General features: G+C 49.0%; 1 protein-coding gene across 14 annotated transcripts in view; it reads left to right on the top strand.

The window, feature by feature from the left end:
- The window catches only part of LOC101338830 (nuclear body protein SP140-like protein), an 84,677-nt gene extending 78,341 nt beyond the window's left edge, over positions 1-6,336 (top strand). For all 14 annotated transcript variants that reach the window (XM_033859573.2, XM_033859572.2, XM_073807166.1 and 11 more), the window contains 6 exons: positions 662-706; positions 3,506-3,621; positions 4,317-4,425; positions 4,703-4,780; positions 4,994-5,137; positions 5,889-6,336. In XM_033859573.2, coding sequence (XP_033715464.1) covers positions 662-706; positions 3,506-3,621; positions 4,317-4,425; positions 4,703-4,780; positions 4,994-5,137; positions 5,889-5,996 — 600 coding nt within the window. In that variant the 3' untranslated portion in view covers positions 5,997-6,336. The remainder of the gene's footprint in view (positions 1-661; positions 707-3,505; positions 3,622-4,316; positions 4,426-4,702; positions 4,781-4,993; positions 5,138-5,888) is intronic.
- Positions 6,337-13,343: the final 7,007 nt, after the last annotated feature.

The raw sequence follows: 13,343 nt of genomic DNA, 5'->3' as shown, positions 1-13,343 counted from the left end.
ATTCGACTGAATATTGGAACGCAATGGCAATGTAAAGTTAGTGGGTGGTAGTCAGTTACCTCTGAAGAGTCAGCTAGCTGACTTTTTGGGATTCAGAGGGAGGGAAGAGGAGGGTGACCTTCTGGAAGAAGAGTTGCAACCCTGGGAAACTTGGGCACATTTTATCTTTGGGGCTGTGCCCTGGGAGACCTGTGATAGGTGGTGACATTCTTCTCTGGGACACTTGCATGGATGCCAGGCCTCTGGGCCCTGTGGTCACTGGAGCTGTTGACGATGAGTCCTCGGCCTGATACTCTCCCTGCAGCTCCTCCAGTTGGGATGACATTTTCTAATATAGAGAAAAATGCCTAAGGGCCTCTCAAAGCAAGAAAACCAGCAGAGTTTCTCCCACTCCATCTGTGGGAACCAGGGCCAGACTCCCTGCATGGCTTCACAAAACCCCACTTTGCATCTGAGAGCCAGGGAATAGAACTTGCATTGGGCCAAACAGTGGTACTTTGGTACTTTTTATTTTCCAAGTAGATATGTGTATCCATAAAAACAGGTATGAAGTAATGGGTAAACCGTGTCTTGAATCCCTCAACAGATTGCTGTTTAAATAAGTGACGGATGCATACATCACATTCAATATTGTCCTTTAATCTTTCTCTCTTTTATGCAGAAAAGAGTACCGAAGTCTCATGACAGTACTTTAGATGACCTTTGTGTAAGTACTAACGCCCGCCTGTGACCCCAGGATAACGCGGGCCTTTTCCCTCGGCACATTCTCTGAGTCATCACTGCATTTCCCTGAAGCACACTCACACTCAGGTGCAGCATGTTGCTATGTGTGATGAGCAGGGAACAGCAGATGCGTCACCCACATCAGGTACATGGTTCTGGCGTTGGGTGTCTCAGCCTGAAAGCACCCTTCCATTTGTTCAGTGGAAACCTTCCCATTTCCTCCTTTCCCCCGAAAGTGAGTCTGGGAGGCAGAGCTTGAGACCACCGGGGTCTCTAGAGCCTGGGCTTGAAGTAGTAATGGGTGCGGCTGGCCTGCAGATGAAGGATAAGGAGGAAATTTGAGGAGAAAACAGCAATTTAAAGAAGGCAATAAGGAAGGAAAGGAAAATCCCAAACATCTATTCCAAGGTACAGGTAGAGCTAGATGGTTTTAAGTGTCAATCAGAAGGAACAGGCCAGGCCAACCTGGCAAGTTAAGGTGTGAACCCCGTTGTGAGTCCTGCAGAGAAATGCACTCAGGGCTAGTGGGTTCTTCAGGAAGCCCCGTATCCAATCTCGAGGGAGCCATCATGGTGCTGAGCTGGTCACCACATAGCAAATCACAGGGCATTTTTACTCAAACTGGTACCATACGGCTGGATGCTTTAAGGTCTGCTAAAATTATGGATGACTCCACTCTCTAAGTTGAATCATATTTTGATTCCCTTCATTGCAACAAGATGGACATTTTAAGCAGAGTCACCTTTGCACAACTCCAGGGGGAAGCACTCACATGGGTTAGTATGCAGTAATACTGATACACAACGTCCAAAAGAGGAGGGATAGTCCAGTAGTTTTACTTATAGTTTACCTCCAAAGCAATCCCCCCAACAATATTTAGATCTTATCCACACTCTTTCTGACCCTTGGACAAATGAAGGATTCTTTAGTCATCTAAACAGTGCTGGAGTCCAGTGTTTGTGTGGCTTGTTTGGGATGGATATAGACACACAGGGTCAGGTCTCACAGCCCACGGCCAAGAGTCCATGGGGAGGAGATGGCACCTGTTCCAGCAAGAGTGCCCTCATTGCTGTTAATAGTCTTTCCTGGGACCTGGTATTGCAGAGCAGTTCAGGCCTATAATATCCCCTTTGCTCAGGGTAAGTCTCAACTTAGGCTGAAACTAAGACCTTTGGAAAATAGTATTGCCTGGATCCCACCCTAGAGGAAATTCTGTTCATCAGTCTAGGCTATGACTTGGACATTGGCATTGTTTAAAACTCCCCAGATGATTCTGATACACAAAATTACCCATTCCATGAATTAAAGAAGAACGCCAATGGATCTGCCCTACCCAGACAAATTGATTCAGAATTTCTGGCGTAGGGACCAGGGCATTAGTATTTTATATACTCTGCCCTGAAAGTTCTAATGTGCAGCTGGACTAAGAAACAAAGAGCTAGATAAATCTGCTAAAAAATACACAAATGTGAGGTTCTTAGACATTGGTTATATTTGTTATTCCTTGTTCTTCTTGGAAGAGGGGTCATCACTTTCTAGAGAACGATGATGGTAATCTGTCAGTTCCTACACTGATGAGAAAAAACATGGCCCCGTGACTCCATGTCAGAGCAGTCTCAGTCTCCAATTGGGGGGTGTCCTTGAGGATCCCCAGAACATTGAATGGGAGCTTTTTGGCAAAATGGTCCTTGGAGCTAGCACTTCCTCATATATGACCATTTCAAAAGCAAAAGAAATGGGGGCTTCCCTGGTGGCGCAGTGGTTGAGAGTCCACCTGCCGGTGCAGGGGACATGGGTTCTTGACCCGGTCCGGGAAGATCCCACATGCCACAGAGTGGCTGGGCCCGTGAGCCATGGCCGCAGAGCCTGCATGTCCGGAGCCTGTGCTCCGCAACGGGAGAGGCCACAACAGTGAGAGGCCCGCATACCGAAAAAAAAAAAAAAAAGAAAAAGGAATGGCCAGAATCCCAATTCACCCAACACGAGTAGTTTCACGCAAAAGCCCAGAACAAGACTCAAAATAATTGTTAAAATAATCTTGTATTACTTTCCACACTAAGTTTAATCCACCTTATTAAATTCTAAATATATCACCCTTCAAGGAGTCAGTTTAGTTATTGTGGTGTAGACAAATGCATTTAACACTTTATTTCAGGAACTTATTTTATCTGCAAGGTAATAAAGTTATTCAGATTCCTAAAAAATTGTCTTGTTTTGTTGCTAGCCTTTCAGTGTTAGAGTCTCTGTTTTTTTTTTTTTTCTTAATTAATTTATTTATTTTTGGCTGTGTTGAGTCTTCATTTCTGTGCGAGGGCTTTCTCTAGTTGCGGGGAGCGGGGGCCACTCTTCATCGCGGTGCGCAGGCCTCTCACTGTTGCGGCCTCTCTTGTTGCGGATCCCAGGCTCCAGACGCGCAGGCTCAGTAGTTGTGGCTCACGGGCCTAGTTGCTCCGCGGCATGTGGGATCTTCCCAGACCAGGGCTCGAACCCATGTCCCCTGCACTGGCAGGCAGATCCTCAACCACTGCACCACCAGGGAAGCCCGAGTCTCTGGCTTATAGGGAAGACTTTTCTGGTCTGACACAGAGGCCCTTCCTCCTGAATTTCATTGCGGACCACAATTTCTGCTTCTGAAATCGCCACGCTATGCTGTTCTTTAATATCTCAGGGAGAAGCATATAAGTGTCCATTCAGATTCACACAAAGGCAATGAGTTCTAGATTCCCCTAGTTCTGGCCTTCTGGGGTCTCACCAGGGATATAGATGTTGTTTTACCTTCTAGCTGGGAAACTCAGATGTGTGTGAGACGTGCAGGGATGGAGGAAAGCTGTTTTGCTGTGATACTTGTTCGAGATCTTTTCATGAGGACTGTCACATCCCACCTGTGGAAACTGAGAGGTTCGTGAGATGCAGCCCCTCCCTTCTTATTAGGGACCCTTCCTCCTGCCGTACACACTCTCCCTACAGAGTTCTTACTATGTCTAGATGGGGAAACAGCAGGGCCATAAGTACAGGGTCCAGCAGTATGATCCAGAGAGCTGTTTCAAGATGCTGGCAGTGGCAGGTTAATGCGTTTTGCTCTCCTCTAAGTCAGTAGCCAGGTCCTTTGCCCACATACTGCTACTGTCCTTTCCTAGAAGTTTTCCAGCATGGACTCCTGTTCATGGGGGTGGAAATGCCACTCGTTTGTGTTCTGCACTTATTCAGAAAAGGCAGGAAACATGGGCTGGTTCCCTCATTTTGCCACGTTCTTAATGGGCTGAGGAAAGCCTGAGGTCCCCCAGGGGTTAAGACCCAGTTTGGACACTCAGGCCTGGTGGGTAGGATTCCTTGTGCTCCCAGAAACAGACAGAGAAAGAAGAGCCCACTACTCATCCTGACACCACCTCCATGCCCTGACCCCTTGTTGCTCCTTCGATGGGATGAGGGTCATTGGCTCAGACCCCACGTGGGGTTCTTGGAGACTCTGGAGGTGCCCCTTTCCTCTTCCAGCTGTGTCCATCAACATTCCTGAAAGGAGGACAGTATCAGACATAGGAGTGATGACTGTTTCCAGGGACCTTGCCCTCACTTACTTATGTCTGGTCCCTTAGGGACCTGTGGAGTTGCACCTTCTGCAGGGCAAAGGAGTTTTCAGGAAGCCAGCGATGTCTCGGGGAATCTGAGGTCCTGGCAAGGCAGATGCAGCCCGAGGAGCAGTTGGTGAGTCGGGTGGGAACCCCAATTCTTCCCCCTTCCCCTCACATGTGAGAAGTCAGATACGCAGGGTCAGGAGAAAGGCAACCAAAGGGTGAGCCATGACTCAGTCACACTGAAATCACACCAGAACTTGTTTGCAGCCATTGCATGTCTGTCTCCAAGAGCCATCCATGTTTGGGGAAACTTCCAGATACTGGTGTGAGTCATGCCTCTGCCTGGGCATGTATATGGGCTCATTGTCTCCAAGCTGCTTTTCACTCACAGCCACCTTCTTTTGCAGAAATGTGAGTTCCTCCTCTTGAAGGTCTATTGTCATTCAGAGAGCACCTTTTTTGCGAAGATTCCATACTACTATTATGTAAGTAACAATAACAAACTGTGATTACAGGCTGCCATGATGTTACCCCACCTTGAAACAGGTACCCATGGGATTTGAGATCAGAATCCCCTGGGAGTGAGAGCATGAGCTGCTGTTACCTTTTTGTATTTCTACTGGATTTGATGGGAATCCACAGGAGGCACACATTGAACTCTGCCAGTAATTCTCCCATTGATTTTTGTTTTTCACTAGATTAAAGAGGCTTCTAAAAACCTAAAGGAACCCATGTGGTTGGACAAGATCAAGAAGAAGCTGAACGAGCAGGGTTACTCCTATGTGGAGGGGTTCGTGCAGGACATGCGCCTCATCTTTCAGAACCACAGGGCATCTTACAAGGTAAGTGGTTCTCCCCGCTTCCATTTCATTTTCTGTCCATTGAGCCACTCTGCCCTCATTTTCTGGTGCCTGGGAAATTTTACTTTCCCTCATCCTATGAAACCTGCAAAGCAAGAGTTCCGGAAGTCAGTGACTTTTCCGTTCAAGACTGGAGCTCAGCAAGGCGTAGTAACAGCGAATCAGAAGGTGTCCCTGCAACCAGAACCCCAGGCCTCGAAGAGCTCAGACCCTCCTACAGCTGCCGTTGAGAACAGCAGAGTCCTGCCTGCTCCAAACCCAGGGAGAAGAGACTTGCATCTTAAAGTCACACTGTGCTTCTTATCTCTCCCCCAAAACACGCAATCTGACCTCTTCCGAAATCCCAATCTCCAGATTCCACTCCGTGTGAATGGATCATATAGTTTAACAGGAGTCACCAGAGGGGAACAGAAGTGTCAGTGAAAAAGGAAGGTCATTGATCTAACTTAAAAGCAATCTGTACTATTTGCACTGTTACAAAGAGCATAGATTACTTTTCTAACTCTCACTGAAATCAATAACCCAACCAAATAAGTACGAGTCCCCAGGTGTGGTTATGAGTTCCCATTTCTATCTTGTTGCTCCTCGCTGCGTGAGTTTTTTAGCATAACCTGGTTCATATAACTTAGGGTGTCTAAGACCAGAGTCCTGATCATTCTCAGTTACAAGGTGGCAATGACACTGACAATGAGCATCATGATTTTTGTGTTCATTTTATTTTATTTTTTTCCAGTTCAATGACTTTGGCCAAATGGGACTTAGACTGGAGGCCGAATTTGAGAAGAATTTCAAGGAAGTGTTCACTATTCGGGAGACAAACGAGGACAGCTCACTGGAATAGTGGATGCTGTTAGTGTCCTGGAAAACCCCTTCTGGAGCAGACTTGTCATCCCCCAGCCGCATGGAAGGCTGGCTGCTCGCGCCGCCCCTCCCCAGAGCATTGCCTTCAGCCAAATGGAACCAGCTTCACCTAGAGGGTTACCCTTCCTTGGCCTGGGGGCCGGCCTCCAGTGCCAAGGTGGACTCAACCTTGTGTTATGATTCATGCTCCTGTGTTCCCCATGAGATCCGGCTGGAGCTAGTCTGTGGCTGTGATCACATCCTTGCTTAGCTTTTCCTGTAATCCTGCTTCCCTCCCTCGTTTCTCCCAAAGAAACTCACAATAAATCACTTACTTAAGAGACTTTATCTCAGGCTCTGCTTCTAGGGAACCCAACTTAAGGTAACGATCCCAGCAAGCAGGCTGTAAGGGTGGGTTCTGGATTCGGATCCCAGTCTGGCCAGATGGTGATGGGTGGTATATTGATGGTCCCTGGTGTGCTTTAATAGTGCTGTTGCCAAACTTTCACCTTTGGGAAACTCGATGAGATAAAGAGGATTTCACTAGCTTTTGGAATTGGCATTCACAAAGGGAGAAATGGTAAATGGAATTGTAGATTTTGGTGGCTATTGCTAAGTGCCACTGATATATTGAAAAGAATAAATGACAGCCTTAAATCTATTAGTCAAAGCAAAGACACCCTTACAACTGCAGCTGGAAGGCAGACAAAAGGAAGGCCTGACCCAGGTCCCAGGTTTAAGAGTGGCAGAACACAGGAGAAGACTGCAGCCTAAACTGGGATGGTCTCCTGTGCCAAAGGCAGCGCCCTGGTAAAGAAGGAGTGCAGTCCTGAATCAGAATCGGCCTTTCCAGGTAGATGCAAGTGAGAACCTTGAACTCCAGGTCTCCTTCAACACACAGGGCCTGCAAAAGAATTCCCTAGCCTTTGTTGGAAGACAGACCCCTCCCCTACCCCATCCTAATCTTGCTTGAATGAAGACTGCAGAGTCCTCCCAGCATGACCCCACTGAGAAAGTCCTGGGTTGTCCTGCCAGCTGAAGAGAGCATTTACCCCAGTGGAGCTGCAGGACTGGCCAACATGTACCAGCAGGTACCAGGAGATTGTGTCTGGGGGTGGGTCCTGGACAAAGAAGGGGAATGTGAAACTGGAAAAGGGAAAATTGTCAACACAGAAGCACTCTCCTGTGTCAAGAAGTTTAATTAGCCTGGCGAGGGCCAAAGGGGATGAATCCAGTATGCTCCTGGCTGGCTCTTAAATGCTTATATATATATTTTTTTTTTCTATTCCTTTAATTTTGGAATAAAAATGGCTGGTCACTAAACTTATTGTGGTAATCATTTCATGATGTATATAAGTCAAGTCATTATATATGCCTTAAACTTATACAGTGCTGTATGTCACTTATACTGCAATAAAACTGGAAGAAAAACATTTAATTAAAAAATTTAATTTAAAAAAAGCTTGGTATAAACTGTGGTACATACTAGATGAAGTGGAAGCAGAGATGCCAGGGCAGACTGTGGAAAAGAAGATCCAAAAGCCTCAGGATGGGGCTTCCCTGGTGGCGCAGTGGTTGAGAGTCCGCCTGCCGATGCAGGGGACACGGGTTCGTGCCCTGGTCCGGGAAGATCCCACATGCCGCGGAGCAGCTAGGCCTGTGAGCCATGGCCGCTGAGCCTGCACGTCCAGAGCCTGTGCTCCGCAACGGGAGAGGCCACAACAGTGAGAGGCCCGCGTACTGCAAAAAAAAAAAAAAAGCCTCAGGATGTTGGCATGGCTCCACTCTCTGCAACTGGAAAACCCATCCACCGGGTTACTGTGCTCTTCAGGAGGCCTCAGAGACATTAACTTAACAAGGTGATAAGGAACACACAGCTGAGGGGCACCAGCATGCTTGAGATACTCAGTGGGGGCTGTCCTCTGTAGGTTGGCATAATGGAGGAATGTTTTACAGAACTGGATTCCCTAGTGACAATGGAAATGATAGGATTCTAGAATAATGGAAGCCAGGTGGCAGCATTTAACTGTCAGAGCAAGATGAAATAAGTTTTGTAATGTGCAGCAAGGTTAGAATGACGGCTGGAGCCCTGGCCCAAAGCAGTCTATGGAGATAGCTAATCGGACACGGTCACTAAACCTGTTGTGGTAATATTTTAGGATGTACATAAGACAAATCATTATGCTGTACACCTCAAACTTATAGAGAGATGGGCAGCCAACAAGGATATTGCTTCATATATATCATCAAAAAAGATTAAAAATAGATGAACGGATGGCTGAGACCAGCTACCCCAATAAAAAGTCAAGATCCCTTGCCTAGTTTCCAGACCTGAGCCAAAGCTAGGACCTGCTCATGGAAATGAGGGCAGGTCTCATAAGCAAGTGTAAAAGTAGTGATTCCCTGAGTTCTTCACCAAAAGGACCTGAGGTCATTTATTCAAGTAACCATATGCCAGACAAAGGAAAATACACACATCTTTTAACAGTTGTTGATACAGGATCTGAACTGATGCTAATACCTGGGGTCCCAAAACACCATCATGGTCCCTGCTAGAGTGGAGTGTATGGATGTCAGGTAGTGTCCATCTAACAGGGAGTCCACTCAATCCATGGGATCACCCAGCAGCCATTACCCCAGTTCCTGAAAGTAAGGATAATGAGAACATACATAGCAGTTGACTGACCTGCATCTTTAACCTGTGAAATAACAATGACTGTCTTAGGAAAGGCCAAGCAGAAGGGCTTGAAACTGAACTTTCCCTTGGTGAAAATGGTAAGTTGAAAGAAAATCACAGTCCTGGAGAATGAGGGAATGACAGAGATTAGTGCCACATGCAAAGATTTAAGGATGCAAGAGTTGTAATCCTCATTACATCTTTGTTTGAACAGCAGTCTGGCTTCTGCAAAAGCTAAGTGGTTCATGGCTGCCAGATGACTACTAGAAACTTAACCAACAGTAGCCCCAGTTGCAGCTGTTGTTGCTTGGTGTGGTATCTCCATTAGAGCAGGTTAGCACGGCCTATGGTATATGTCATGCAACTATTAATATGGAGAAATGTACTTTTAAAACATTCAGTAGGGGTTTCCCTGGTGGCGCAGTGGTTGAGAGTCCGCCTGCCAATGCAGGGGACACGGGTTCGTGCCCCGGTCCGGGAAGATCCCACATGCTGCGGAGCGGCTGCGCCCGTGAGCCATGGCCGCTGAGCCTGCGCGTCCGGAGCCTGTGCTCTGCAACGGGAGAGACCACAACGGTGAGAGGCCCGCGTACCGCAAAAAAAAAAAAAAAAAAAATTCAGTAGGAAGTAGGATAAGAATCAATTCATGTTCACATAGACTGGACAACAGTACATGTTTACAGTCTTGCCCCAGGGCTATGTGAATTCTCCTGCTCTCTGTCACAATATAGCCTGAAGGGACAAAGATTGTCTGGCCACCCTGCAGTACATTACATTTGTCCACTATATTGATGACTGTATTAATCAGGGCTCTCTGGAGAAACAGAACTCTGTGTCTCTCTCGCTCTCTCAACCCCAAATTCTGATGGACTTCATTGATGGGACGCACAGTGGCTCACGAAAAGGCAGGAGGCTGGGCTCAGAGCCTGCAAATGGCCCCAGAACCAGGCAGGAAGCAGAGCTGCTCCAGGAACTGAACACCAGGAACATCTCCTCCACCTTGTTACGGAGCTGCCACTGAACAAGTGTTATCCAACTGTGTTTTAACTCCTTAACAAACTTCACGTGAGAGTCCAACTCCCCGAAGAGAGTCTGGCTGGCCTGGCTTGCTCATGGGCCAGTGTCTCGGTTAACATTCCTTCTACTCCTGCACGCAAAGGGGAGAAGTCTTCACCCAAAGGAATCCACGTCTCTTAGGAAAGGGGTGGAGGAGGCTGGACAGCCAAGGAAAATGAAACTGACTGGCAGAACCCACCCGGGGACCATCAGTGAGCTCTGATGTCTAAGGGGAGGAATGGGGTGGTCCCAGGCCAGTCAGTCTGAGAGGCCACAGAGCCTGGGGGGCACATTCCTGAATCGAATGGAACAGGTTGACTGTAGTTCCATTGCCTGTGCTTTGGAGATTAAGGCTGAGTCTGTCATCATGTTCGAAGGGAGAGCGTCCACTCCACCACCTTGGACAGCCAAGGGCAAGGACGGCCACTAAGCCCATCGCCCCTGTCGGTTCCATTTACCTGGACGCATATGTGGGCTGTTGGCTGTAAAGGAGCCTGGCTGTGGTCTTCCCTGGGGAGAGTGTGCCTGTGTCCCTGGGAACTGCAGTAGGACTGATGCTCCTGAGGTCCTGGGCTCCACCCTTCAGCCTGAACCTCCCAGTGAGGGTTCCAGGGCATCAGCACACACCCTGCTATCTGGCTGGAGAGGACCGGGCCTTCTGTCTGGAGGAGAGAACGGGGTTCTCCAGCTCTCCCTGAGTAAACTGGGTGGAAGACGTCCCTATGAGGACAATATGCAAAGAACAGTTGCCTACGGCTTCTAGAAAGTGAACAAAAGCAGGCTGATGGTAGAGGGAAGTCAAAACTCAAGGGAAGCACCCAGACAAACTGTTTCCTGTTTATTATTACCCTACTTGACAGCAGCCGCAGCCTTACGTGGGGTGGCCAAAACCTTGGTAGGAAGCCCACCTTCTTTCTGATCAGCAGAGCCAGGAAGAAGCCCAGGGCAACCAGGCTTTCTGGGGAGAGAGAGGAAAATCCCAGGAAGGTGAAAGTCACAGAGGAGAACCCCAAATTCTGTGTATAAACCCTCCCCACTTGAATTCAAAACCAACTGACAGGCAAAACGGTGAGACAGATGGGGATCAAAATACTAGTTTTCTTCATGATAAAAGCTGGATGGGGCTTAGTGACGTGACTTACCATGTAGCAAAAAAGAGATCCCTAAAACAGACCCTCAGAATTGAGCTTATCCACACAGTCTTACACAGCTCCCATCAGTCACACCCCACCCCCCAGGCCCCTGTCTCTGTGCACTTGACCTTGGAAGGGCTGACAGAGCCCTAGCCCTGCAGGAAGGACAAGCCCAGGGAGACCTGACAAGGAACAAGCAGACTCACCCCTGGTACCCAGAGAGTCTCCTGGGAGGAGAGAGGAGCAGGGGGTCCAGGCCAGTCCCACTGACTACTGTGCTGCCCCTGGAAGGGGACAAAGGAGCAGGGCCTGAGTGTAACCACTTGGGTCCCAGCATCCACTCCGCTCCACTTCTACACCCACGGAGGAGCGGAGGGTCTTGATCCTCTGGCCTCAGTGGCCACTCTGGCAGCTGACGCTGCTTCCTTCTGCCCTTTAAGCTCAGATCCCAGGTCCTACTGTCTGGTCTCAAGGACAAGCCTCTGGTCCCCACTGGGGTCTCCCAGCTTAGAGACTCAGCCCCACTGCTGAAGTCTGAGGGGAAGCTGTTCCTGGTGAAGCTCGTGAAGCCCGTCGCCTTAGGGGTCCTCTGCCCCAGGTCCCTCCTCCCCCACGACCTCCCCTGCCCTCTGGGTTTCCGGGCCCAGTAGCTGGGATCCTCCCGGGACAGCAGAGATGCTCCCCATTGCCAGCGGTCCTCACAGCCATGGAAAATGCCCCAGGTGCCCCCTTATTTCCTTCAATCTCTCCAGCAGGGTTTGTAGGAGGAGTTCAACCTCTTCTTTTTTTTTTTTTTAATTGAAGTGTGGTTGATTTACAATGTTGTGTTAATTTCTGCTGAACAGCAAAGTGATGCAGTTATACATAGATGTATATTCTCTTTTATATATACATATATTTTTTCATTATGGTTTATCCTAGGATCAACCTGCTTCTTAATTTGGTCCTGTCCTTTTCCAAACCCGAGTTCCTGGCTTAAAGACACTGCATTCTCCACAGAGGCCTGGGGATGCTCCAGAAACTCCCACTGCTCTCACAGAGTGTGGCGCAGGCCCGGCTTTCTCAGACCCACAGGAAGGTCTCTGCCAGGGGCCAGGAGCAGCCCCCATGCGGGAGTGTCCACCCTGTGGATTGCTCGTCCAGCCGCTGCTAGGTGGCCTCTAATTCCAGGTGCTCAACGTGAAGGTCCTAAACAGACAACAGAAAAGTGGGCACATTTATGTCAACAGCCAGCATGGCAGTGGCCTGGGCCACCAGCTGCCCAGGGGCAGAGAGAAGAGGGAGAGGGGACACTAGAAACGGCAGGTGTGGTCTGTGCCAGCCTTGTCTGGACCCCATGCCTCATGGAGTCAGGAGCAGAGGACGGTTGTGCCCAACAGAGGCTCGGCTTACTAGTCCTTCTACACCCCCAAAGTGAGGGAGGGAGAGAGGGATCCACACGTGTGCAGGACCTGGTACCACTGAGACCCTGCCCACTGGAAGAGATGCCCTCATCAGTGTCCTGGGATCTGTCTTAACCACTGAGATATGACGCTCACTTCTTTGGGGGAAAGAAAGAAGTGGAGGGAAGGTAGAAACCTTCCCCCTCATTTTCAAATATGCTTCGCTTTTGTGCTCACTCAAGTGAGTCTTCTGATCACTTCTCATTCTTCGTGGAATGATGGCTCAGTATCTGAGTGGAAAACCTGTGCACAGACACAACTTCAGGGCCAAGGGTCACCCTCTCAGCTGGGGTCACCTGCCTTTTCATTTCTAGGTTATCTGGGTTCCAACCTCCATCTCCATCCAAAGGGAAGCCTTTGCCCCTCAGCATTCCCATGACTGCTTCCCAGGTTTCTCCTCTTCACCCCTGGCTGCAGTTGTGAAGCAACCCCATAGTCGGGGCACCTTGGACCCTTGCACCTAAGATGTAACACTTGTCACCAACTTGGCTCTAGCCTCTGGCCCCAGGGCCTTGGAGATTTTTCTCCTACCTCTGGCTGATTTCCAGGAATACTAAGAACATTCTCTCCACTTTATAAAGCTGAGCATTTGGGCTCTCTCCTGGTCCGTGTCCATACGCTACGACCTAAATGCATCGGTCCAGGCTCTCCCACAGCCCGGAGAAAAGATTTGAAGTCTCTGTCTTTCCCTCTCCCCACCATGGTCATCTCGGAAAGGGGAAGGGGCACAGATGGAGTTTACCCCGACCATGTACTAAGCTCTGAACTGCTCTGAGAAGGCAGGAGACTGGCGACAGTTGGGGTCATGCAGAAGTTGTTGCTGTCTTTGCACAAACAGGTGGACCCCTGAGGGCTGGCCCTGCTCCTCCCTTGGCCCTCCAGGCCCCGACTGTCATTCCTTGTCTTTCATCCCTGGGATCACATGTCAGGATGGCTGGAAGCACAGTGGAGTTACGAGAAGAGGGAGGGCATCTGCACAGCACAGCTCACTGATAAATACTTTCACTTCCCTTTTCCCTACTTGGGCGGAGTCATCTCTG

The sequence above is a fragment of the Tursiops truncatus genome, chromosome 7 (assembly GCF_011762595.2).
Source record: "Tursiops truncatus isolate mTurTru1 chromosome 7, mTurTru1.mat.Y, whole genome shotgun sequence".
In the NCBI taxonomy this organism is placed as follows: Eukaryota; Metazoa; Chordata; class Mammalia; order Artiodactyla; family Delphinidae; genus Tursiops; species Tursiops truncatus.
Note: the sequence above shows the minus strand (reverse complement) of the source record. Positions and strands in the feature narration are given on the sequence as shown.